This window comes from Vollenhovia emeryi, unplaced genomic scaffold (genome assembly GCF_000949405.1).
Source record: "Vollenhovia emeryi isolate VEMERY1.0 unplaced genomic scaffold, V.emery_V1.0 DF939140.1, whole genome shotgun sequence".
Taxonomy (NCBI): domain Eukaryota; kingdom Metazoa; phylum Arthropoda; class Insecta; order Hymenoptera; family Formicidae; genus Vollenhovia; species Vollenhovia emeryi.
Window position 1 is genome coordinate 140,139 of NW_011967226.1, and position 27,868 is coordinate 168,006.

The 27,868-nt window shown below is 45.9% G+C and overlaps 2 protein-coding genes across 3 annotated transcripts in view; both read left to right on the plus strand.

The window, feature by feature from the left end:
• The window catches only part of LOC105567090 (tubulin polyglutamylase TTLL4-like), a 140,050-nt gene extending 116,454 nt beyond the window's left edge, over positions 1–23,596 (plus strand). For both annotated transcript variants that reach the window (XM_012021645.1, XM_012021644.1), the window contains exons 3-5: positions 19,620–19,699; positions 21,347–22,441; positions 22,747–23,596. In XM_012021645.1, the coding sequence (XP_011877035.1) occupies positions 21,357–22,441; positions 22,747–23,335 (1,674 nt within the window). In that variant the 5' untranslated portion in view covers positions 19,620–19,699; positions 21,347–21,356 and the 3' untranslated portion in view covers positions 23,336–23,596. The remainder of the gene's footprint in view (positions 1–19,619; positions 19,700–21,346; positions 22,442–22,746) is intronic.
• Positions 13,950–15,274, plus strand: LOC105567088 (enhancer of split mbeta protein-like). Its single transcript, XM_012021641.1, has one exon. The coding sequence runs from the start codon at positions 14,226–14,228 to the stop codon at positions 14,844–14,846; it is 621 nt and encodes a 206-aa protein (XP_011877031.1). The 5' UTR covers positions 13,950–14,225; the 3' UTR covers positions 14,847–15,274.
• Positions 23,597–27,868: the final 4,272 nt, after the last annotated feature.

Genomic DNA, 27,868 nt, shown 5'->3' on the forward strand with positions numbered 1-27,868 from the left:
CCTTTTCAAGCGCAATCAGCAGATTCTAGCCGGCGTGTGGCATGTGGTCAAATGCCAATAGGCCCAGTTAGGAATGTCGCTACAGAGACATTAAATCTCGCTAGAAACGCGTGATTACTGTATGGACGCAGAAATGAAACAGATTTATTAATCTATCTACATGTACAGGGCGCGTAACTTTGGCCACCTCGAATCCCTCCGCTACTTTTAGAGATGTGAAAAAATTGTAATGTTATAGGGTGTCAAAGGGACCATAATATGTTAAAAATATTTTTCCAGTAAGTGGAGAGGCGCAAAGTCAAAAATTTCCCAATTAGGTTCGGCAAGAAACGACTCGCCACACTGACAATGAGAGACGACGGGCGACTCACAGATCGCTTCGCTGTGCAACTATCTGTAAAATATAGGGTGTTTCCAAACTTATATATAGGACTGTGTATTATGCATCGAAGAAAACGAGGCTTCTCAGGAAAACTAAACATTCCTTACGCCAAATTTTCCAAACTGCAATATCTTTTTGAAATAGAGCGCTCGTTGAGGGGAGAAAGCTTGCGCTGAATGATTTCATCAATTTAATTCTCGTCTCGTGCCTAAACGAATTTGAACGAGTTGCTATGATTGCGGCGGTAATCGTTTGAGATTGTCCGCTTCGGGTTTCTGGAATCAGCCAGGCGATATTTTGTTCAACAAAGTCTTCGCGGTGATTACAAAGTACAGACAGAAGTTCTAATTTCCGAGAAACGATTTGACTACATTTAGCAATCGATGGCAAATAGTAGGTTCCTGCTCCGCGTAATCGTTCCGAATTCAGAAGTCACTGCTTCGGAATTGCTAGCCTCACTTTCCAGCTTGATCGTTCCCTCCCGTGAATCAGACAAAAACGTCTTTGAGTATAAATGATCGGTTCGTTTCCCTTCGCGAGACGCTCCTTAATTTCAGTCATCTCGGTTTTGTCATTAACTCATTGCGGGACTTATCTTTGTACTCGACTGTAAATTCAGGCAATTTTTCGGACCGGAGTTGTGTCAACATTAAATGATAATTTTATGCGCCGTTATATAAAGCTTGCATTAAAAACTAATAAATCCGCGAGTCGGTCTCCCACATTGAAATAAATGCTCGACAAAAATGCCATTAATTTTGACGGTATTTTTCGACCAATTTTTTTGTAATTCTACGCGAGCCAAATGCGAATGAGTAAAAAGCGACATTAATGATTACTTAACGGACCAGCGACTAGTGTATTCGTATACCTGAGTACGTGAAATAGCACATTTTTAATCGAATGGAATTCAATTTGTTTGCATCGTGGAAGTGAATAAATTATTCCTGGTTGCAAAGTTAATCATTCGAAGCTGTTTTACACTTCATTATCTCCCAAGTACTTTCTGAGAATTAAACCGATCGATCACATTTAATCGCGGCTCGTTTCCGCTCTCGTAGTCAGGTGGATGATGCAATGTAACAAATGATATTGGTGTCGGATCTTGGCGTCGCTTAACGTTTCGGCAGGAAGGGGATCCGTTTGATGCGGCTGATTACGCGCGCTACGTACGGATTAAGTTGTCTCGCGATATCGAAGCGGCTCCTTTGAGCGAGAATGTAATCGTATGCGAGAGGATGAATGAGAGATTGATGTGGGAAGAAGATCGGACGTACAGAGATCAAATGGACTCGAAATCTCTAGAGCGTAAGGGGGGGTCACTTTCCGAGAGGGTAATCTTTTATCTCTCTTCAGTGTCGCCGATGGGCCTTTAGATAAAATAAGCAGATCTTATAATTAAATTCCTCATAGTCGAACATTGCTACCGGGGACAGGTATGCATTTATCAAAATATCGATGCATTTCTCGCGAGCCTTGTACGAGATTATTAAGCACCTAATTCAGTAAAAGAAATCTTAAAACATTCTCTAAATATTTATCTTGCTGTTATTTCGCGTATGAAAAAAATTATTGTCTATCTTATTCTTTATCTAGGAGTGACACAATAGAACGTACTTGCAAGATAAAACATGTAAAAATTTCTGTTTCGCCTCTCAGATATCTCTCGTTTATTAGAGGAAAGCAGGCAGAGGATAGCAGGTTTTCAACATCCAAATGCAATCATAAATCAACTGATAAGAATATTTTTCTAGTCGCCAGCAGTAATTGACAACTTCAGTATTTTCTTGACCATATCTGGCATTTTTAATAATACAGAAAATTTATTGCGAAAAATATTACCTCAGCCAGGGCTTGAACCTGGACTTCCCTACACTCTAGGCGGGCGTCTCACCAATTCGAGGCAAGTCGTAAATCTTTTTTCGCAACGAATACACGGTCTAACAATGAATTTTCCACTAAACAAAGTTCACTCATGGTGGAATCAGCAGACGATGCCTATTACTTTAGCAGAAACCCCGGCTATCTCATATTGGGAGCCTATCTCATAACAGGAGACTTAACGTATTATCAGTGCCGACTGCCTGGAGCGATCTAGTTACCAAAAAAAAAAACCGGGTGCCACAGGCCAACGTCGGGAATAATGATCGTTTCCACACTTTCGATAAGGTCTCGCGACGTCTCATCAGCGTCAACCGCGGTTGCACTGAATCACGGAAAACGACGATTTTACAAACGGCGACGGTCACCCGGTCCCGATCTGATTGCCGGCGCGGCCGATTTCGAAGTCGTTAAACTCATTTCCTCGCGGCACCATCCTCGGCAACTTTCACCTCGTCAGCCAGATTGAGCAGTAAAGCCTGTCAGCCTTACGTAAGCCCGAACGCGAGCGCGCGCGCGCGCGCGGCCGCTCCGTTCCATCCGCACGAGCCCGATTAATCGCCGTGAGCCTTGCCGGTCGTATCGGTCTTCCGTAAATCGGCCACGTTGGGCGTGCGACACGGGACTCGCTCGATGGCGAGCACGACGCGATTTTTCTTACATAAGTACCGAGGCACGATATCCGGCGCGCCGTAGACCGTAAATGGAAATATAATTAATTTGAAATTGATATTTTAAAACATTTTACGCAATTTCAATGTGGGAGAAGAGAGAGAGAGAGACGAAGTGCGGCCTCTCTTTCCCTCGTGAATATGCGGCAAATAAACGTAATTGAGTGCAATCAACATTTTTCACGATAATTATTAATCTTTGTTGTGGCAAAAAAAAACTGCATCAAAGCACTTAATTTCATGGCGTTCACTAACAGTAAGTCGCGCCCTTAAAACTTATCTCTGTATAAATTAACGATTGTGCTTATTAAACTTTATGACGTTACTGCTGACGTTTGCACACGTAACGTCGACTGTTGTTGCTCAGTCGACGGCGGATTGACGTAGGTGTTCGATGCTTTCGCGTGCTCGAACGTAGCGATAACTTGGTCGTCCCATTCATGCAGTCCCGCCCCGTGAAAGGAGCGAGGATTGTTTCGTCGCGTGGAACAAGCGTCTCTGGAATTCCGGGTGTTTGCGTTACTCATCCCAATAAAATGCTGTCTGCGTCAGAGCTGACTGCGGCTACCGACGGTCGTTTTGCTCGTAACAACGGCAAAACGCATTGGAAGTTGTGCTCGCGCCGCTGAAAGACACGCGACTGACACTCGCCCGAAGCGACTGACGTGTCGAAACGAGAACTAGTTCTCCCAGATAGAAAAGGTTCAACGACACGTATCCCTACACTCTTAAGCGTGTACCGCCCAAAACTGGGGGTACGCGTTAAAATGAAAAATATACGCAATTATGAGGCACATAAAATTACACGAAAACAGGAGGGAAGACAGTGCCTCGAAATTAGGAGTCTTATTTACATGTCTTGTTGGTGGATGCCCACAATATAGACATAAAACGGACGGAAACTTACATACTACAAGTTCCTCTCTTTGTATTGCGGTTCGTACTTTTGAATTTTGTTTCCAGATTGTACTTGAAAAGCACCCGATAAAGAGATCGAAACGTTGACTTAAATATATATCCCTTATTTTGCCAGTTTGGTCGATTTAAAAAAACACATTTTCCTGTATAAAACTGAAGATTGATCCACGTTATGTATAATACAGGGTACATTTCGCAATTTAATTCTTGGCACTGGCGACGAGAAATGTCTCGAATATCTACATTACAAAACGCGCCCATAATGTATGTAATACTTGTATGTACTTCGTGGCACCTTCTAAGTCCCGAAGGAGGAACATTTTTTAACAGTTCCAGCAGTTCTGTTGGGAGTTCTGGGTAGCCTCTCACGAGTTCTTTCGAAAACTATTAAGGCTCGAAGACCGACGAATAAAACGTTGTCGCGATTTTTCGTCCTTCGGTTCGAAAAATTTCTAACAGGGAGGAGTAAAACATATAATGTGTTCAAAGTAGATTGTTGCTGGTCTATGTAGGTGTAAATTACCTTATAAGTGTCAAAATAGTACCAAAATTTTGACTCGGGACGCGATACAAGATTAAGAGTGCATCTCCGACAATTGCTATCGAGGGCTCTTAAGTCAACGGCACACGATACTATTTTCCCTACTGGATTGCTTACGAGAGCCAATCAGGATTTAACTTTAAGCCACCTGATTTAAAACTCTGCATCCTTATTGGTTCTCGTAAGTGATCCAGTAGGAAAAATCGTATCGTGTGCCGTTGGCTTTAGTTCCACGAGGGTTTGTAATTCGCGCATTAACATCGGCGAAAAATATTAACACCGACAATTAAAGGCTCGTTTAATTCCTCGGAGGATCCGGTCTCGGGGATCGGCGTATCCGCGTAAAAAAGATTTCCGCAGCTGGCACGTAAGGTGCGCACGTCACGAACGCGGCTTCAACATTGTAGCACGTGAAAAACGATGGGAGTTATTACTGGCCGCGCGCAAGAGGTAACTCTTGATCCTACATTAGCCCAGCGGTAAGCCAGGCCTGGGGGGGAAGAGGAGATAAGTACGAGAAGAGTGACGAAGCGGCCGGGGAGAAGTGGAAGACTTCGCGGCCTTAATTACGAGCGCGGAGGTACACGCTGTCCGCGGATTCCGCGGAGTATATGCGTGGCCGACGAGACCGCGGATGATTTAAAGCACGGCGATATTTCGCGCGGCGAAGCACACGTTCGAGATCCGCGACGAATCAACGTCGGCGTAGCAATTATCCTGTCCGCGTCGAAGAATCGTATCGAGACTCTCGCGCTCGCCGCCTCTCTGAAACGATCCCTTGCGCTCTTGCGGTTTAATTGCGAGTATCGAGATAAATTACATTCTGCTAAATACTCCCGGGCGAAATCGGCCGGCAGGAGTCCTCCCTCGACGGGGCAACACGCGGCGGAGAGAGAATCCGGATACAGCGTGTCATTACTCATTAACAACTGAAACCTCGGACAAGTGTCGCTTTCGTTTCCCGGCCTTTCGTAAATGCGCGTAATCGCGGACGGCGATACTTTCAATGGGACAGGCTGGTAACAACGCACGTCGAGGAGGGCTTCTCTCGTTCGCGCTTTCTCCTGCCCGAAGAAACCGCTCAAGTTTCGCATAATCGCCGCGACCGTTTCGCCCCGATAAAAATTACCGTCCGAGCTTCGAAGTTCCCGCGCGGTGGTACTTAGGGATTAATAGCTCGCCGAGATTTTTGACTTCGTCGCGCGTGTAGTGTAATTATTCAAATTGCACCGCAAGGCAGTCGTTCTCCCTCGCGGTAGGCCTCGTCCTCGAGGGGCGCGCGAAGAAGACGTAGAAGAAGTTTCGGCAAAAAGACGGAAAAGTGACGGACGTTGCCGCGGGCGGCCGACGTTAGAATAATGTAGGCAGCGCGCGACGTAAACACTATGCACGGGTGGCACAAAGTGAGAACGGCGATCGTGACCGGCGATCGGGAGAGGGACGTAAAACGAAGGCGAGATGAAGATAAACAATGAAAAATGTGCCCCCTCGCAAAACACAGGCGGGATCGTGCCACATTGTGGCGGACGCGCGCAACTCCTGCGAGATGAAATAAGAAGCGCGCGACGAAATTGCTGCAGAGAGGCGCCCGAAGTGATCGCGACGCGCGTCGAAATAAACGGATGCGGATTCTGATCTCTTCCACGACGGGGAGGCCCTTTGTGAGGCGCCGTAAGTGTCGGGCGAATTGCACGACGCGGGGCGCTGGGGACCGGCTTTATTAATTGTGACGTCGCTTTAGCCTCGACAATTGGTAATGTCTGAAATACTGCAAGCTCAAAGTTGCCCCCTTAATCATGTCGTTGTTAATTTTACGCGAGGTACACGCGCGGTAACTTAAACACTTAAAAGGCCGGGCTTTTGCGTAAATAAACGCGCGAGGACGCCCTTCGTAATCGTAAGATTAAGGATCTTTGACCCCCCCCCCCCCGTTCGGCGGCATCTCGTATGCGTGCGCAAAAGTCATAAAATCATGCTCGGGACATAATGAAATGCGTAATTCGGAATTTACGATCAGCGAGCGGAATACTTGAGGGATGTTATCGCGATCCACTTTGCGATTTATTTTATTTTGCGATTTAGATCTCGGCGGGCTCCGGCACTCTCTAACTTTAATAGTCGTGAATATTCAGGCCTGGCATTATTTAATGCGGCGCGGAATTATTGAGGCGAGGCGCGCAGAAACACGCGGGAAAGAAGCGAGGGAAGAGAAAAATGCAAACGCGCCGATGTGCGTGTATTTCTCTCTTTTTTAACGCACGGAGAGTGCAGCATGCGGGCAAGAATGAGCTACGTCGTTTTAATAACTACGCTTGTGTTATTTATGTTGTTACCGCTCTAACGACGCCCTTACACATTTTATTGAGCGATGATAATGCCGTCAAGGTTGCAGCTGACACGAAACATGCTATTAGCAGTTCTTCCGTTGAACACCTTAATTTCAGGAGACATAAATTATTTAGAATCGGCAACGAGAGATGATGTGCTATTATTCTCACGCCATGTCGGTATAATTTGTCGACTTTATTTATCAGGTTTACATTAATATTGCAATACGCTTAGACGTACGGTACAGATAAGGACGAGGTAAATTATCTTCAAGTTGTGAAGCGGAAGCGAAGGAACAATGCAACGCGTTTAACGGAGAAGCCCACTTTTTCCCCCCATTTACTTTCCTACTCCACGAGTGATTTTGTAAAATACAAAATGGCCGATGTTGAAAAGTATTCTCATTACTGGAAGCAATTGAAGACAAATTGAAAACGAATCTATTTCTGTTGTTCTACGAGTTTTAAGTTCTGTCTCGCGAGCAAAGTTGATAACAAAGCGATAACGCGCTACGTGAATCTTTCGATAACGCTTACGTAAAAATTGCTGGGACGTGTTTTCCCGCTCGTCTTTGGCCATCGATCATTTGATCCGTAAACGTGAAACGATGCTGGTCTCGCGACCTATTCCAGGGATACCGGTGCGATTCGCCACGAGAACGAGCTCGCGAAGAGACGGAGAAACGTGGTAGCCGCGAAGGAAGGAGGGAAGGAGAAAACGACGCGGACGGCTCCCTCAACAACGCCGTCGGCGTCGTAGGGTGCCCTGCGAGATGCGGGCAACAATGTGGCCCGTGCTGCGTACAATAGCCTCCGCATTATGTGCACAACGCGGCGATGGGGCAGCGCTAAGGTTACATTACCGGCTGGTTGCCTCCTCCTCTCTCACAAAGAGGACTTCGCGGCGTACAATGAGATCGGGCGAGGAAGAGCGCGCCCGTGCGTGTGTACGTGCCCCGCGCACGCATGCGACGCGCCGCGCTCGTGTGCGCCGGCCTAGCGATGGAGTGGAGCTGGTATCATTCCGGAGAACTTGATACAATAACTAGAACATAGTGCACATTGAACGTAAAGAATTATTCGACGCCAGTGCATGATTTACCAATGTAGAAAATTGCTGGCAAATTCTAATTAAGGAAATTTATTGCGAAAAGTATTACCTCAGCCAGGGTTGGAACCTGGACCTCCCTACACTCTAGGCGGGCGTCTCACGCCTCTACGTGCCTCGGTGGTCGAATTGATGATTAAATAAACTTCCTTAATTAGAATTTGCCAGCCAAGCGTCTCGTCTAGCAATTTTCTACATTGGATAATTAATATATTTTTGTACAACATTCGTGTCGCGGGAGACTTTGATTACTCGAGTGAACTGGGAGAAGTGACGGCTCGACTTTTCTTAAAAACGATCTCTTGAACTAGGCAATTGCAGGATGGAAGATACAGGAGTGATTGAAGAAGCGGGGGGGGGGGATTTTCTAGTGAATTTCGGAAGAACAAAGATTGAATTGAGCAAATTATCCGGGTTCAATTCGAACAACCGGCCGATCGTTCGACCGGAGGTGGAGCTCGCGCGAGGGTTCCCGCTCGACCCCATCGCTACGCGCGCCGCACGCGGTCCGTTGCAACGCGTGTTTCCACCGCGTGGTGGGGTCGGGCTTCCAGGCCTGAGAACATTCCCACGTTCCGTAGCACGAGCCAAGAGTATACAACCGGAAGAATTTCGGAGGCGAGGCTACCACCCATTCTGCGCCGAGGGGAGAAAGAGACGGACGGAATCCCGCGCGCAAGGGTACGGAGAGAAAAACGGTGGATGGCTACGAGAAGGGAAAGGTCGGGAGGATAGGGGGAGAGTGGCGAGCGCGGGGAGAGAGGAGGCCGCCCGTCTTTACGAGCGAGGGGCCAAGTAGGAGAGGCCTGTTCCGCGGAAGTGCTCCGACGTGCCGACGAATTAGCATCGACGACCTCGTGTGTCTTCCTCCGCGCCGAGACGGACGGCGGCGGGGTCGCCGAGGAGAAGCGCGAGGAGGCCGAAGTGGCGCACGAGGAGATCGAGGAGCGTCGAGAGGAAACCCCCCCCCTTCCTCCCTCCTCCCCCTCGAAGAGGCGTCTGCGGATCCGGTAAATATTGCTTCTGCTCGGAGTGACGGGATCGAGGATTTGTTTGAGGCCCCCGGTTTCACCAGACGTTGCTTAACTTTAATCTCGGTTTGATTCGTGTTCGTCTCTGTCTAAAGTAACAGTCTCATCGACATGAGCACCAAAATTCCAGACTAAAAACTTTGTCCTCCTGTCCACAAATTACCACACTGCAACTAGACGACACTCATGCCCACTTTTCACATTTATTCGCACTATGTGTCCACTGTAAAAACTGTGATTTTTGAGGAGCAATTTGATTGACACGCCTAACACCTCCCACCAGTTGGAAAGAGACAACGAACGAATTAAGCTAAGCTTGAAGTTAAACGACGCTGGTGAAACCGGGCCTAAATCGCGAAGATACACCGATCGTTTATCTACGCTACTTTGCTTCTTGCGGCCCGAGAAGGCAGGAAGGGAACAAACTTTCAACTGTGATAATTCACGTTACTCCGCGATACGGATTGATATTGAATTATACGCCGTAATGTCCGAACGAGGCTGCCGGTTCGATTGTTTCCTGGAACGTCGTTCTTTTTCAGGACGCGAAGCCGACAGTATTGTTCTATATTATATATTTCTCGCGCGCCGCTTTGTCGTACATTTGACCGAGCGGTAATCGGCGTTTTTCCTCAAGGCAAAAACCTCTCAATTGCTATTGTCTGCGCAAGAATCGCGGTATTAGCGACGCGCGATGACGCAGCACGTGACTTATAAATACGTTTTATCTTATCATTGTCCTTTTCAGCCTCTCGTTAACATTATCGACGTTCTTTATATTAAATAAATAAGTTAGTTCAACACATTGGACAGGTGCCGAGTCGTGACTCGCCCCAATATAGCTCCAACTTTTTACACGATTCATTATGAAAAAAATTGAAAGGACGCATCGCGACACACGTTGCGAGGTGAAAAATTACGAAATAAAATTACAAGTTAACATTATACATTCTCATTATCGACATTATTATTATTATTATTATTATGTTGTAATAATAACGCTTCATCGCTCATACAGACTTTAATGTCGTACTTAATTAACGTCGCACGCCGATCTCTCGCTTATCACACTTATCAAACCTGTCAGATTCGTTAAATGTCGGACGCGGGACTTACCGTGTGTCCGCAGGAGTTTCGCGAACCCTATAATCAGACCATCTCGCAGCTAATTAATGTGCTTGACGAACCCCGTTGCATAACGAAAATATCGATTTAACGGTCGCGCGCGTAACGTTAATGCGAATCGCAGTCAATCTCTTTCTCTCCCTTTCTCCTCGTCTCCCCCCCCCCCTCTCTCTCTCACGGGTAAAACTTCCTCGATCTGTTTGATGAATAAGGAAGCGCGCGATTTGCCGCGGACCGGTCGGCAAAAAAATCCATCATCGTGCCCCGAGAAATAAATTACGTGAACTTGATCGTCGGAGATCACGTAAGGACGCGGGGATATCAACGTTCATCTCATTCGCCGCCGATGGTGAGCGGGCGTAACGAGTTGTTAACGCGGGGCAATAATACGCACCCGGTGTGTCCCGGCGGTAGCGCCGCATCGGCGCGGATAACGCTCGTTTCGTCGGGGCTTTAACTGGCGTACGCGCGTACCGCCGCATCCGGCTTGTATAACCAATCAATGTAATTATCCTACCGGTCTTCTACCGGCGCGCGGTCGCTCCTGCCTTATTTTCGTCCGTTCGACGCACGTTGAGAATGTACTGGCCGCGCGGAAGCTACGTTTCGAGTTAGAGAGGGGAATTGATAATGATAAATGCGATACAGCAAACGAGACAGAGAATAAGAGGAACAGAGAGAGAGAGAGAGAGCGAGAGAGGCGTTTGGCTCGAGAGAGAATGAACATGTGGATCGCGCTCGGACAAATGCGAAGATTAATAATAAATATGACACACACATGGACTGACGAAGTTGTTCAGGCGTAGTCCGGCGTTTTGCCAGAGTAAGCAGTTATATCTCGCGAGCGTTCTGGGACCATTTCGTTGAAGCCGCGCGTGTCACAGTTTAAATGTCGACGAGAGAAGCGTTCCGATTAGTGTTAATCGTGTACTAGGAAGATGAGCCCGTCCGGCTGGAAACGACGTAAGAAACTTTTTATTCAAAGCGTATAACCCGAGTCGAAATTTTGGTACTGTTTTGACACTTTTTAAGGATAATTTACACCTACTTAGCTGATCTGTGCACGTACATGGACCAGCAATACTACAAACCTATTTTGATAATATAATATTTTTTACTCCTCCCTTGACTCTTTAATTCTAAAAATTTACTTCGGTTCCTTAAAAGGACCTACTTTAATGCTAAACTGGCAAAAGTAGACATTTCCGACACTATCAGTTTTAGTAGGAGTAAATTTTGTACTCGCAGTTCGACCTCTTTTACTGTCTTAGGTTCTACTATATAATATTATATAATATAATTAATGGTTCAACAAAATTTCGATTCGAGAACACTTACATATCTCTGTATTATCTCTCGCTGCAAAATACGGGCGGAGAAAATAAGTCAGATAGTTTCATGAGAAAAAGAGAGAGAGAGAGAAGACTCTGTTGTCACGATAAACTGTTCTAAGATATTATCTTGGAGCTCATACTATCCTCTTTTTCGTGAAGAGTTTGCAGTGAGTAACGCAATCTCTTAAAATCGAGGACAGACTTGTTTCCCGCCGGAGAACTTCTTAGTTACACAGACGTTATGGTAACTTTTTCCGAAGGAGGATTTCTTTTAAAAATTCCCGCTCGACGAAATTCCACTGGTATCAGTTTCCGTCGCAATCTCGGACAGATCGGCAATTAAGCGGCGACCGCATGCCCGAAGAAGCGAATTTTTCCTCTTTCCTCTCTCTCTCCCCCTTCCTCCCTCCTTTTTATGAAAGCGACACATCGTAGTAATATCCGGATCGCCTCCGAAACGACTAGCTGCTTTTGCGTTTAGACCCAAAGGCTCGTAAATACTCGGCCGGCCCACTCAGCGGGACCTTGTTTGGGGTATCGGCTTCCAAAAGGGCTAAACACCTCGTTAAGTCCCGCAAGCGAAGCCCGTCCGAGTCCGAGAATGGGCGGATCATTAAGAACGTACGTTTATAATTCAAAACATCGGCTCCCGGGACCCGCTCCGATTGCACCGGAACCGGTTGTCAGAAACCCTTGAGAGATTCTTTAATGCCGGACTGCTCTCGGACGGAGAATATGCAAAATTTCTCTCAAGTTACCACGAATGTTCTAAGGGCAGGAAGAGATCATAGGTTAATTATAACCGAATATTCGGAGAACTGGATGCAGTGACACGTCCGTGTATTCCTTCATCATCGTATAATAGAGAGGCGACCTAAAAACTATACGGTACGTGAACACGGATAGAGGAGAGAACCTTTTTTTCCCACGGGAAGACTGTTTACGACCGAAATCCGTCCAGTGACATACGTCCGTTATCTCTCTAGACAGCCTCCACGTGGCATAGGCGATCGTTAAAACTCGTTCATTAAACCTGTACCGTTCGTTGAAGCTGTTTTTACGCATTTCTTTCTTGCCAATTAAATTTTTACGTTCCCAGAGCGATTCGTGTGACGTAACGCGGCGGGAGGAACGAAAGCGGACGATCTCGCGTAGTCGCGAGATGAAGCGGGCGCGTGGGCGGGCGGCGACATTTATTCCCATTGTTCCACGCCGGTGAGGGATGCGAGAGGTGGTCCAGCTCATAAGCGACACGGCGTTGCGCGCCAAGACGTGATTCACATCGGGCAAGTGCCCGGGACCGTTGCCGAGACACGCGCGTGCACGTGCAACCACGTCGGTGGTAATCCGGTAAATCAACAAGTGTCGTGCGCCTCGAGCGCGGGCGCGCGAGCCATCGGCGGTGTTTAGATTCCTATAAACCTGCCGATTGGAAACGTCATTATCCGTGATCCGCAAACACGATCGGTCCAACATTTTTCTTCATTTCTATACTTGTGGCTCAATTGGATAAAATACACTTCTTCATCCCCCACGTGTATTAGGCTTAAAGCCCGTTTTATCCAGTTTGTTCTGGTACTTTGAGCATTTTGGTTTCACTTCATCTCCGGTAGCTGCTAACCTTGCCGAAGGAAACCACCAACCTGGGAGGACTGTACCTTTAAAGGGGTATGTGTGGCGAGGTATTCTCGGTGGTTGCCACTTCCCTCCGAGAAGTGGCGTTCGAAAGAAACCAGCGGTGTCCGTGGCTGGATTTAAACTGGAGTCTTCTCGTTCATTTATTTGCTAAGCACTAGATAGATGAATAATACACGAAGAGCCTAAAGCGCGCATCTCAACATATGCGCCGAAGTTTAGGTTCAGGTTTAAATATTTACGTTATATGCAAAATCCAAGTTTCATCTAGCAATAATATTTGACGGAGATACGCGTGCGACAACAGAATGCATATTGCAGAAATGACGAACGAACGATGTCCCAAGTACAATCTGAAATGGCGAGGAGGTTCGCTCTCATCCGCTACGGCTTCCAATCTAGCGCCCTCGCGGCGTCCTTCGTAGATTCGACCGCGATAATGTTCACCTCCGGCGCGAGAGATCGAGGCTCGCGCCGCTCTACCGCGCGACGGATCGCGCGAGTCGTCCTCGTGCTGGTCGCGCGTCGTGGCGTGTGCTCTCCTCTTCTCGCCTCCTCTCGCCCGTGTTCCTCGGCGCGGTTCGGCGCGGTTCGGCGCGTCGCGCCGTGCCAGGGCACCGCGCGTGCAGGTGTGCTCACCATGAGCGAGGTGTCCCCTCCCGCGTGCGCTCGCGCTCAGCGCGGGCACGTACGCTCGCAAGGAGGGCCTCCCCTCTCGACGGCTCTCTCGGCAGGCGTCAAGCGGCACAGAACCTGTGCAGGCCCCAACAGGCCCCCCGATCTGTGGGAACGCTCCGGCCCGCGAGCTTCCCACGATACGCCACGGCTGCTGCCGCTGCCGCTGGCTCGGCCGTGCACGCGGGCTGCAGGGTTCGGCGCACCGTGCCCCTCGGGCCCCTCTGCCGCCCAGCTGTGGGGCTCAGGACGACGGCGGCACGGGTGGGGCACCACGCGGCATATAAATAACGGGTTGTACCCCACCAACGCTTCAGAACCGTCACGAATACGTACGGATTCAGACGCACTCTTGGCACTCCGAGAAGCAGCGAAGCAGTACAGAGTAAATAGAAACGTCGAACGTGCATTCGATCGTGCATTTCGATCGCGATCGATCGCGAGACGTTGCTGTACACCACGAGGAGCATCGCGGCTACTTTTCCGGAGGCTTAATCGGACCCCTCCCCCGCCGCGGGACCAACGGAGGATCCATTCTCCCTGGACTCGGTTGTCTCCGTTGTTTTGTGACCAGTGACAGAATTAAGTGTGATCGTCATGTCACCGCACACGGGCTACACGCCGGTCAGCGGCATGGAGTACGAGGAGCCGGTGTCGCGCACCTATCAGTACCGCAAGGTGATGAAGCCGATGCTGGAGCGCAAGCGGCGCGCCCGCATCAATCGTTGCCTGGACGAGCTCAAGGACCTGATGGTGACCGCGCTGCAGGCCGAGGGCGAGAACGTGGCGAAGCTGGAGAAGGCGGACATCCTCGAGCTGACGGTGCGTCACCTCCACACGCTGCGCGCCGCCAGGAGGCTCACCCTCACGCCGGAGAACAGCTACGCCGATCGGTTCCGCGACGGCTTCACCCAATGCGCCCAGGAGGTCTCGACCTTCCTGTCGACGCCGGTCGCCGCGACGGTGCATCCCGCCGCGGGTGCTCAGCTCATGCGACACCTCGGCGGTTGCCTGCGACGACTCGAGAGCCCAGCTGGCGTCAAGCACGCGCTGCCGACGGCAACCGCGGCTGCGACCAAGACGGCCCAGGCGCCCACCCCGAGCCAGACCCCGAGCGTGCCCCAGAACGTCTACACGCCTCCGCAGAGCCCTGTCAGTGTCGCGAGCTCCTCCGGGGAGTCCTCGGAGTCTTCCAACGCAGTCTGGAGACCCTGGTGATGAGGCGGTCGCGGACGACCACGACTACGACGCTATCCTGATGATCTCCGGACGTTTCAAGCAATTGCGAGGAATCCGACTACGAGAAGAGCCCGCCCGCTGAATCGCGCGAGGAGGGAAACGACGAATCGCTGTCTTCCGAATGAAACTTTTGCGAAGCCTCGTTGAGGATTCTCTAAGAACTTTACTTTCTTACGCGGTTTACTCGCTCGCATTGTACATAGGTGATTAAAGCTTTAAGTGACGTCTGTGATAGGGTTCCATTTTGTACCTGAGATGCCTATTTTCTCGTAAAGCATAGCGACTATTATATAGATGTTAACTTGTTATGTTTAAGAATCTTTTTCGACGTAATGCCGTTCGGCGTCTCTGTTGAGCTCGTCAGGCAGTATCATCATCATCAATAAACGTCTTGTTTCAATGATAAACGATATCGAATCACCACCCACAACGCATTTCGCATCCTTCTCTTCTTTATTAATCTTCTCGACGGCGGAATCGTGCGTGAAACGCGCTATATGACGCAGCGAAACGCTATTTTATTCAGAAAATACTTTCCTATTATGTTAGAGAATTTTTATTCGTATTATAGAACTTACACGTTCTTAATTTTATCGTATCACGAAAATTAATATATTTGCAATTATAAATAAACTGACGGAACTGGAAAAAAAGTATTCAAGTTTTTACATGATTTAAAAATGAATGTCTACGTGGTGGCTGCTTTAATAGAGTTGATAAATATATTTTGAAGATATAAAAAAGAAATAATTGCGAGATTGACATTTATTCTATCGATTTCTTCTGTTATTCATTAACTTAGCTGAAAAGCACTCAGCAACATTTGCATAGTTCAGTATAATCAGATTTAGCCTGGCTCGAATGGACTTGATTAGTTTTGTATTTCATTAATAAATTTTGCAAGTAACGGTCGCTACAATTAAATATGCCGCAGGGTGTCGCAAGTCGTATTGTCGATTAAAAAAAATTAATTATTTAATCTACAGATTAAAAGAGTTGCAGTTTGCCCTAGGACGTCTTATTTATTATATAGCTTTGAGAATTTCGGCATTAAATATATTTAAAGGGGATTTTTTTTAAATCGACCAAACTGGCAAAATTGATGTTTATTTTAATCACGACGTTTCGACCCCTTTATCGGGCCTTTCTCGAGTACATTCTAAAGTTGACTGAACATTTTTCTTTTATGCCGAAACAGAATGGGTTCATGAGTCTGTGGTAGCAAATTCGTAATATCATGTATGTCTCGGTAGCCGGTGGATTTATAATGATGTCAATTTCTAAAATTTTCCAAGTAGCAACCATACGTTTGCACATCTCGAAGAAGACTGATTAGGAAGTAAACACAATGATTAAAATAAACATCAATTTTGCCAGTTTGGTCGATTAAAAAAAAATTCCCCTTGGTCTATTACCACTGGCGACAAAAAGCTACTCAAACTGTATTTCTTGCAGACGCAAAGCTTTATTATAAAATTATCGAAATCATTGGAGATAACGGGAGACGCGGCTTGGCATTGAAAGTAATGGGAAATGCATCTTGTCACTATTTACGTCTTCGTCTTTCGCGCACACATATACCCATACCCAATAATTATAAAGATACGGTCTTGTCGCTGGTGTCGCCAAAAAAATCACGGAAGTTACGGGGGTTGCAACAAGATTAAATCGCACTGTCAAATTGCGCGGCACCGCGACGAGAACGCTACAGCAAGTCACCTTCGGCGCAGGCAAAAGGCTACAATGTTTGGCCGGCGGCTTTAATCGCGCCATGCGACATTGCAAGAAATCGAAAACCGCCTGTCACCTGCCGCCGCCGTCCGGGTACCGTACCCGGAGGTGGCGAAACTGACACATGAATATTAATGCGTCTTACGCGACTTAATACGCGGGCTGTACTTTCTTGTGTCCCAGCCTTAAAACACAATTTAATCAATTTCCCTCATTCTCCACGGGCGTCAGGAACACAATGTCTGTTTCGTACACACATACAACTGGAGGATGTAATCTTGCTCTCGCTTTTTTTTGCCCCAGTCCGGCCCGAAGCCGCGCGAACTGAGGTTTTCTCGTTAGTAATATCGATTTCTTTCCGGCGTTGATTAGCGCGCTGTAATCTAAATAGAACTCACCGGGAATTCTCCTTTTTCCATAGATCGGAGCTACGTAATCTACGATTTGAAGAGAGGAGGGACCTGCGGCGGATGAAAAGGTCGGTCCAAAAGTCAATCGATCAATTGCGCCGATCGATGGGCGCGACGCTTTCACACTTTTTCGAGCCTTCCGTTCTGGTTGTATTTTTGAGGCATCGCGTTAATTTGATTTTACGTAAGTGGGACACGAAAGAAAATTAACTCTTTCTTCTCCGCGAGTCCCCTGTCTTACTTTCCGATTAATGCACTACCGTGTTCCAGCGACTGCTTCCACGATCAATAACGAGTATTTAATTGCCACATGGTGGCCGGCATATTTACTTAACATGCGTTTCGAGGCGGCGAATTAATCGACAGCTCTCGCTTTTTATATTCAGCACCGCATGCTCGCACATCTGCATCCTGGTATCAATCATCGCGTTTATCAGTTTCTGCGCGTACTCTCCTCTCCGGTTGAGTTCCCGCAAATTTATCTTCTTAAATGAAAGGTGTCGTAATTTTATCATTATCAATCATGCGCGGCAAGTTGTTAACCCATTGATGTAAAATAAATATTTGACTATCTCCGTTTCCGCATCTTTTTGTCGCGTCTCGCAGACGGTACGTCTCGTCGGAAGAATTTTGGGAATAATCATATCGGTGAGACGCGCCGCACTCTTTTCCTCATTGATGAAGACTTAAAGACCTTAAAGGCCTACGGCACACGATACTGTTTTTCCTACCGAATTGCTTACGAGAGCCAATCAGGATTTAGACTTAAGTCACCTGATCTGAAACTCTGCATCCTTATTGGTTCTCGTAAGCAATCCAGTAGGAAAAATAGTATCGTGTGCCGCTGGCTTTAGATCAGGTGACCTAAGACTAAATCCCGTGGGTCAATTCTGTATCTTACACCGTAGTGAAAATGCTAAAAGTGAATAGCTCTGTGTCTTTCTAACTGTCCGCTTAGAAAGAGACAAAGCCACTTGCTTTTAGCATTTTCACTATGTTGCAAGATACAGAATTGACCCCTTGGCTCTCGTAAGCAATTCAGAAAAAAGACATAGCACCGTGTGCCGTTGGCTTGATTTTATTGTCGACTACGAGTCGTTGCGAGAATAATTAGAAAATTGTGCCATGTTTCAAGAAGGACGTTAATTGATGAGCGATGTTTCTAGGTGCAAATTACAGCGGCAATTCTTTCATCTTACTTTTTTATTTACTTTCACAACATTATCCCTTTGGAAATGCGATCGCGCAGTAAGATGTATCAATCGTTTCGCACGCGAGCGAACGTGTACCAGCTCCTCATTCAAGCGCAATGTACGATTGACAGGCGCGCTACTTGCACGAATCGCATGCGAATGATTGCATTCGCAATTATTGGGATACACATGCCGTTCGTTGATTTACACCGTGTTTAAATTAATGTTACAAGATGTAGCCCTGTTCGAATAATTAACAAAACACTCACAATAGAATCAGCTAAAGTAGCGCGATAGCAAGGATTGTGCGTCAAAAAACGCACCAGAGAATCTTTGGATATCTTGCTTTGTCTCTCGAAACTTCCAAATTTCATTCGACCACAGCTGGCCACATTTATTAATTAACCGGTCAACGCAGAAAATTTATTGCGAAAAATATTACCTCAGCCAGGGCTTGAACCTGGACTTCCCTTACTCTCTAGGCGGGCGTCTCACCAATTCGAAACACGTGGTAACATTTGTCGCAATAACAGTGTAAAGATGACATCCTCGCGTCTATTTTTCGACTTGAAACTTTCTTTCGTGTAGTCGAAAATGATTCGAATCCGGCGGGCTAGCCTCGCACCCGAAGCGGGCTAGGTCGGCGGCCGGACCGCGAAAAGACAAACGACGGACGAGCGAGCGGGGAAAGAAGACGAAAGAGAGTCAGTCGCTCCTCGGACGCGAGCAAGAGAGGCATCTTAATAAAGTTTTAGTTTTCCGATCAGCCGAGGACATTTATTCGTTACGACGATTATTCCCCTACATTCGCGATAAATTTTCTGCATTGACCGGTTAATTAATAAATGTGGCCAGCTGTGGTCGAATAAAATTTGGAATTCTACTATAATAATTATTATTTATATGTATACATAAATAAAAGGAAATATACCAACGCGGCAACATGTTTCGACATATCTGTGCATTACACAAAATGTCTAAAATGTGCTTAGAAAATAAGGATGAACGTGGCGCGTCCTGTACGAGATCGAGAAGTGCAAGTCAATGGTCGCGGATCGTTCGCGATTCGGGAACGTACGATCGTCGAATTGACTTGTAAGTTATCCGTAAAAGTTTATCGAAACGTAAATTATTATGGTGTAAATGCCCCTGGTATTTCTTTTTTGTGGTACTTAGCCTCACGATTTCGCAATTACACGCCGGCGGTTCGTGCTTTTTAAGATCGGCGTTATTGCCTCCGTGTTTTTTTGCGTGTGCGTTTCTCGAAATGTTTTCCCCGCAAATTCCCGTGCTACAAGGAAACGTTAATCGCACTTACCGATGAGAGTACAAAGGGTATCCTATAAGAATCCACGTTACGATTTCTCGGCAATTGTAATATCATTGTAATAATTCGCGAATCAATTGTTATGTTTCAGGCGTTCATGGTCGTGCAGTTATAATGCTGGCAACTCCTGGCAATTGAATAATACACACACACACACACAAACACGGATTGGTACGTACTTTTTCTTTTACAAATCCTTCTCACGATTGTGCATGCACAATTTTTTTGACACGTGCATTTAAGGTCTGGTTTTTCCAGCTTCGCTCAACTTTATCCTTGGTTTAACTTATCCTTTGTCTCTTTCTAACTGACGCCTTAGAAAGAGACAAAGAATGAGACGACGTTGGAAAAACCAGGTCTAAAACGCTTACATCGCGCGTTGATGCGATCGCGGAGCATCGTTCGATCAGTCTCACTCGCGGACGCTGTTGTTATGATGAAACTGCTTAGCGATGTACTTGCCAGTATGATAATAACATTTTATCGCTTATTGCAACGCTCCGGTTTGCAACCGCCATTCGTTTACGATTCTTATCATATTTTGACGTTTTCTTGAGCTCTTCCAATTTATTATAAAATCCGTTCGAAAGAATTAAAGAATGTAAATGTCTTCGTTATTAGTAAGGAAAATATTCCATTAAACTTTTAAATGTATATTTTGTCACACACAATGGCCAAGAATATCCCAGGTATATTTTGTTTTGAAGAATCGTAAGCACATTTTTCTCCAGCAATCGATGCAACTCATTTTATAGTTTTTAGACTGAACAAAAATTTAGCTAAGCTTCCGCATTGCGTAGTTGTTTATTATATTAAACGTTCTGCATTATGAAATTGTTTACGTTGAACGTTCTACATTGTGCGGTTGTTTACGTTACACGGGATCTTAGATAGAATGCGGCGATAAGAAAATATTTCTTGGAGAAAACTTGGCGGGAGAAAAAGTTCGCGTACGGACTGACGCGGCTGTCGGTGAAATTGAATTTTAATCGAATTTTACATGTCAATTTACAATCTTGCTCCTCACTGTAACAAGTAAATCGACTTTACCCGCAGCTGCTTACTTCGTATTGCTAATAACTCGTGGTTTTATATATGTATATATATATGTATAATATATCCGGCAACATATTTATAATATATGTACATGAGTAGCAGCCACTTGCTAATTATCCCCCTGGGGAAACTGGTCGTACTTTGTAATCACTCGTTGAAAAATTTCCATAAAAAGTATCACTTTATAATGACAATAATTACGACGTTGTGACCGCGACATCTTTATAATTATATCGATGTACACACGCTGAAAAACAAATCCGATAGATTCAACCAGTCGTCTGTTAGAAAATGGACGAATCACAATTTCTTTAGGATTTACCAGACGTGTAGTGAAGTCTAGCAAACCACTGGTTATGAAATGTCTTTCATGGTAAATCCTGAAGGAATTCTGTTTTTTTTTTTTTAGTGTATGTATCGAGTTTTAGTCAATCGGAGCAAATCGTAGTTCTCGACAGGCGGTGACATGTTCATCTCTGACAATTTCGCTTCTCGAAGACGTTCGGGTAGCGGTATTCTGTACCGTATTAACGGTATTCGTCGGTGCCTTAATTGTTTAAAGACGTTCGTTTCAGCGACAGCGAAATCGACATGATTCTGCGATTACAGAATCGCGACGATTCATAGTCGCCGTTATCTGAAACGAGATTGTTAAAGAGTTAAACAAATACAGGCGCAAATGTAAAGGACGTGGGACTGTTGGGGAAGTGTCAAAGTCATACCGCGTCACTACGGACCCCTTGTCCCCCTCGTGTGTTGCAGGTTATTCGAGATGGACGTGATCGTATGTAATCAGCACGAAACCAGCAGCATTGCGAGCAGCACTGATGGCGCCGAGACTCAATACGACGAGGAGAGCGCGCCTGACCTCGATATCGACGGAGATCTGCCGTCCATCGACGGCGACAACCGGAACAAGCTGCCCTTCCGCAGGAGCCTGTTCGATAACGTGCCGCCTTACATCGCCTTTCAGTCGTTCGACAGCAAGGTCAACTTGGTACTGCCATACGAAGTGACGAGACATCTCAAGTGGCACCTTACTACGATAACACCGATGTTGGTGCGCCGCATCGTCGTGAATTCCGGTTACCGGTTGATGAAGAAGTGCCGGTATTGGTGTGGCACTTGGGGCAAGCACATGAAGTCCGTCGCCTACAAAGGTCTGAAGGAGTCGCAGAAGATCAACCACTTCCCCGGCACCTTCCAGATCGGCCGGAAGGACCGGCTCTGGCGCAACCTTAACCGGATGATGATAAAGTACGGCAAGCGGGAATTCGGCTTCGTGCCGCGCACCTACGTGCTACCTCAGGATCTGCGTCTGTTCCGCCACGTGTGGGAGAAGAACGGCGGCAAGGAGAAATGGATCATCAAGCCGCCGGCGTCCGCCCGCGGCACCGGGATCCGCGTGGTCCACCGCTGGTCCCAAATACCAAAGAAGCGCGCCGTCGTTGTGCAGCAGTATCTGTCGCGGCCGATGCTGATACGAGGCGCCAAGTTCGATCTGCGGCTCTACGTGTACGTCACCGGCTTCAATCCGCTCAAGGTTTACATATACCCGGAAGGTCTCGTACGCTTCGCCTCCGTCAAGTATAACGACGACATCAACTACCTCAGCGATCGTTTCATGCATCTCACCAACTACAGCATCAACAAGACCAGCGCGACTTACACCAGCAACGACTGCGCGGACTCCAGTACCGGCCACAAGTGGACTTTGAGGACCCTGTGGTCCTACCTCGAGCAGGAGAACGTGGACGTCTCCAGGATATGGCAGTTGATAAAAGACATAGTCATCAAGACGATGATAGCCGGCGAATCTTCTATCAACACTCTGACGCGAGCTAATACAACTTCGAGGTGAGAAGATATTTCTACGTTGTCTCGGTCAGTTTTTATAAAATAGATTGCGGTTCTTTTCATTTTTACGCATTTAGTGCTAACATTTTTAACACTGCAAGCATTGAACGATAAATGAAAATTTAAACATTTTGTATAATAATTTCATATAATTTTTATATTAACTTTTTATTTTTTATTTATTTTTATATTATTAAAGTTTTAGAATCAATGTAGAAGGTTCATTTTTGTTAAAATGCAACTAGCATGATTTTATTTACGCGTTCCATCCCTTTCTAATGTCACGCGGTTTGTCAAATCCCAAGGTATTGTTGCTACGAGCTGTTTGGCATCGATATTATTCTGGACGAGAACCGGAGACCGTGGTTACTCGAAGTGAATATATCGCCCTCTCTACAGTCTTCCTCGCCTCTCGACATCGCGGTCAAGGGGCCCCTCATTAGAAACCTCTTTAATATAGCCGGATACCAACTGCCCACGTGCATACCGGCGGAGGAAGTGGAGAAACTAGCCCAAAGATATCAGTTAGATCCGGTGTGCCAAGATTACAGACTGCACCAAACTACCCTTAGCTACCAGGAACAGCTTAAACAGGGCATGTACGCGAACCTGAGAAACCGTGAGGATTACCTCGACGAAATTCTCGATGATCTCATGCCGGACGACGTAAGACACCTGATCGCTTACGAGGACGAGTTAACACAGTTGGGGAATTTCGAAAAAATCTTCCCTACTACGAGTAGCCACCAGTACTTGCAGTTTTTTGATATTCCGAGATACTACAACATGTTATTTGACGCGTGGGAGACCAAGTATAGTGATAATCGAGAACAGGGGATCTCTCGATTGCAGAAGCTGTGCAAGACCAAGTATCACCTGGAAGCGATCTTTTAGATAGTAATCCTTTTTTTTCATACGCCATTTTACAACGATGGTACCGACATCAAAGAGACGCGGAGCTGCGGCATCGTCCCCGTTATCGATGCCTTAATCGTGTGGAAACCTTTTTGTTTCGCATGCTACGCGTACTTTGTTGTATACGGGTAAACGTACCATTTCCATGTCCGTTGGTTCGCCAAGGAACCAAATTCATTATGTGCCTTTTCCCACGGTTGTGCGAATTTACTTTATTATAATAAAATTGTCTTTAATAAATAATTTTTTATTAATCAGGCGCGAGATTGTTAAGACCGCGTTGGCCGCCCCTTTCCCCGGTCAAAAAGAGATCTTGACATTGCGTTAAACAGTAATCTGGATTATGCGAAATTTGCAAGAGCAATTGCAGTCATTTCAAAGATACAAATTTGTTTTTATCTCATTATCAAAGGATAAAAGTTATTACAAAATTTACATTTTAATATTAAATTAAAAATTCGTCTCGAATTACAACCTGTAGCGAACAGTTTTTTTACTTTAACATGACGATAATTTCACGAGCAGGTTTCACAAGCGTCTTCAAGACATCAAGCGGGCAAAGGTAAGCGAAAAAAAAATGTTCTTTATTTTTAACACAATTACTATATCATGAAAGACTGCTAGAGATACCCATGAAAACTAGGACTCGCAAAATTCGTTGCAACAATTTAATAAAGCACGTATGTCCGAATTTACTTCTTCGGTAACTTCTTCGACGAAATCATGCACGCGAGAAGCTTATTACTAATAAAAACTTGTCTTAAATTCAATGATAAGGAACAAGTAAGCATGACGGTCCTAAAGAAGGGAGACGCTTGCACGGAGGTACCGGCCGCGGTGAATTGTTGACAAGTCATCGTACCGAGAACGATGAGACGTTCGTCTACATGTCGAACATCTAATGGCGGCTCTTACGAGGGTCGGCACCGCGTCAGCGATAATAAAAAGTTAAAGCCGCTGCGCAAGAGCCTCTTCGCTAACGTGGCTGCCGTAATTTTCAGCAACAGGAACAAAATTGCTTGCCACCTGCTCTGGTAACACACAGAAAACGCTCCTCCGTTTAATCTTCTCCTTGATTTATCATCAAGTCTGCGAATCCACAGAGTTCTAGTCAACTCGAGTCAAAATTTTGGTACTATTTGGACACTTTTAAAAATAATTTACACCTACTTAGCTGAATAATCTACATTGATGACATTATATTTTTTTACTCTTCCCTTGAATCTTTAATTCTACAAATTTACTTTAGCTCCTGCTTAAAAGGACCTACTTTAATGCTAAATTGGCAAAAGTAGAAATTTCCGATACTATCAGTTTTAAAGTAGAAGTAAATTTTGTACTTGCAATTCGACCTCTTTTTACTGTCTCAGGTCCTACTTTATAATAGATTTAAAGGTTCAACATAGGGCCAAAATTTCGACTCGGGAATAAGTAATAATACACATGTATTCCAGAAACGAAACTTTTAACAGAAATGTTAGAAAATAGGAACGTCTCGTTGACACGTTCGCGATACATTTGTCAGAGTACGTACGTTCGAAATGTACGGCTGTGAAGTCGTTAGTTACGAACAGCCAAATATAAGAGCGAGGCGAATCGCCCAAGATCCGCGCGGTTTCACGGCTGTAACCGCGCCGGGTTTAATAAATCCGTACTGACAATTTAATGTCTCTATTGTGACCGCGACAGTCGGCGGTACCGACAACTGCGCTTGATTAGGTTAATATGAAAGGGGACCAGATTTCTTCGCTTCCGCCCTTTAAATTCAATTACTGGCCGGGTACTCCGTCACTTAAAATATCATATATCAGTTTTGTCCGGAGGAAGTACGATCCGTGATAGAGTGACCAAACCAATTGTCTTCAGAAACGAAGACAAGGCAGAGCGTTTGATTCGTTCAAGCTTTCCGGCTCGTTAAAGAATAATTACCGATGTCGCGACGATTAATGTCCTAAAATAGCGTTAGCCCTTGACAATTTATACGCGGATGCAACGCGGGAGTATCTTTTTTTTCTCCTCCCCGTCTTCTCAGACAATAAGATGGCAAATGCACACGATTTGCCTGTATCAAATATAAATTGTTTTGTAGATATTCGAGGAAAGTAATAGCGTGTTACTTTCGCACAAATTAGGTCTTCGCCTCCGATCTTTCTTCTCGAAAAAAAAAAATATGACAGAAGAACATCGCGGGATTAATTGTTTAGATGTAAATATGATAATTATATTTCGAGCGGAGTTAATGCAAGGCTGCCGAGCTCCCGATTTCGGAGGCGAAATAATTCGAGGGCGATTTACATGGTGCACCGGCCGAGGGACACCCTACTGTCGTTTGGAGACAATGGGCTCCGCTCGGTGCCACGACGGTCAACGAATTGATATCGTTATTGTAACGACATAATAGACGTATTTTCTTATTGAGATTGTAGCCTCGCGTATGTGTGTGACGTGCGCGCCGAGCCGGCCGGACCCCGGGCTTTATGAATGTATTCATTCATGCGAGCGGCCGCGTGTGCGTTACGTAACCAACACAGCGCAGATAGCACGTAAGGCTAAGGACCCCGTTTCTTCTACGTGAGGACAGATCTCAAGGAGACCCCCGCGCCGCTGGAATACGGGACAGGTAGTTACGCGTTTTTACGCCGGCGTCCATTAACGAGGCTAGAGAGGCTCTTTGTCTACCTTTCCGTCCGACTTTTCGCCCGACCCAGAAAAAGCGCGAACCGTATCCGGAATAACGATTTCGCATCGGTTCCGGGAATCGTGCGTGAAGCACTCCGGCCCGACTCGGACGGTCAAAACTGAAATTACAAAGTCGTCTTAATTGAATCATTAAGTCACACGCGCGCACATACACGCGCGGATTGCGCTTTGTCACTTGGTCAAATTGATACGGCGGCTGAATTCCTAATGAAAAGCTGTTTCGTGGAAACCATTTAATCAGACGTGTTATTTCGTGGGGCCCAGAATTTAGTTCGTTCCCATCCAGCGAGTGCAATTACGCGCGAGTCGCAGTATAAAGCCGCTATTCCGATCTACTCCAACAAAAAATAGCAATATATCGCGCCTTCTATTGTTCCACTTTGATCTTCCCTTCGCGAATAATATAATAAAGCATGGAGGGAGTGTTGCACGAGTATTCCGCGAATGTTTATTCCAAACGCGAAAAGACCGACGCGAGGTGACTCGTAGCCATCGATGAGCGACGATTTTAATTCTCTCCATGCCAATTACACGTTTCCTCGTCTGCTTCGTGAACTGCGCGCGTGACGATTGTGAGGCGCGATTACAATATGTCCTCCGCACGTGTGCATAATTAGCGTGTCATTTATCATGACGTTGGCTCGAGTATCGAGGCGGTCTCGCATGATCATCCAAGGCCGCTGTCGGTCCACGAGCCATTCTAATGACGCTACTACAACAAGCGTAATTTCGACATTACCGCATATTTAACTGGCGGCACGTGTCACATGATTCCAGTGTTACGCGATTGTTCATGGAATCGCGTCTAGCGTAATTTCATGCTATCTGCATTTCTTTTCTTTTTCTGCCGACGCGGGGGAAATCTCCAGAAAACGTCTCCTTGGGGAGAACCGGAGTCGCCGAAGTTTTGTCAGTCAAAAATCCCACGATCGTCTACCCCAGGCGGACCAAGCGAGAGACACGCGTTTGCTTCTGGGGACGATACCTAAACGTGCAAGGGTTCTGGGCCTTCTGACTTTTCCGAAATTTCGATGAAAACTTCTCAATGTGTTACATTTCGCATCTATACACTGGAAAAACTTTTCATCGGATAAACCAATTAAATAGCGTTTCCGATGGTTAATTTTTCCGACTACGTTTTCCGAGTAAATAATGAATACATCCGTTGATATTTATCCGATGAAAAACCGATCACATTTTTTATCGGATATACGATTTAATCTGATGCATCCGTTTGTTATTATGAAATTGGATTATCCTGCTATATTTAGGATGGTTGTACTCTGACTGTATAAATCAAAATCAAGTTCATTTAATAAACAAAACTTTGGATTAAAATTACTTCACTAATGTATGGGTCCAAGTTCACGAAATTAATACACATGCTTCGAAAGTGTTTGAAATAATTTTTCTCAGATTTTTGCACGTGTTTTGAGACCGATTCAATTGCTAGAGCGAAATTCGTTGCTCCTCGTGAGTTTTTGCTCGCCGTCGCCATTACTGTAATGTTAAATGATACTAAAAATCGTACAGTTTAAACGGCCCTATCTCAGAATCTGTATGGTTGATCGACTTGAGATTTAACACAGACATGCTAGAATATTTGAATAAATTTTTTTCACGCGTTTCGAAGATTTGTGAGACTTTTAATTTAGGGTGCAACCACCTTAATCGGACATTTTTCTCAGCGCACTTGCGTCAGAGACGTCCGATTTGAAAGACGAGCGGCGAGATAATCCGTCATAATTTTTTTTATTGTTATTTAACACGCGCGCGTATCAATCGCGGATTATAACGACCATTCTCCGCCGA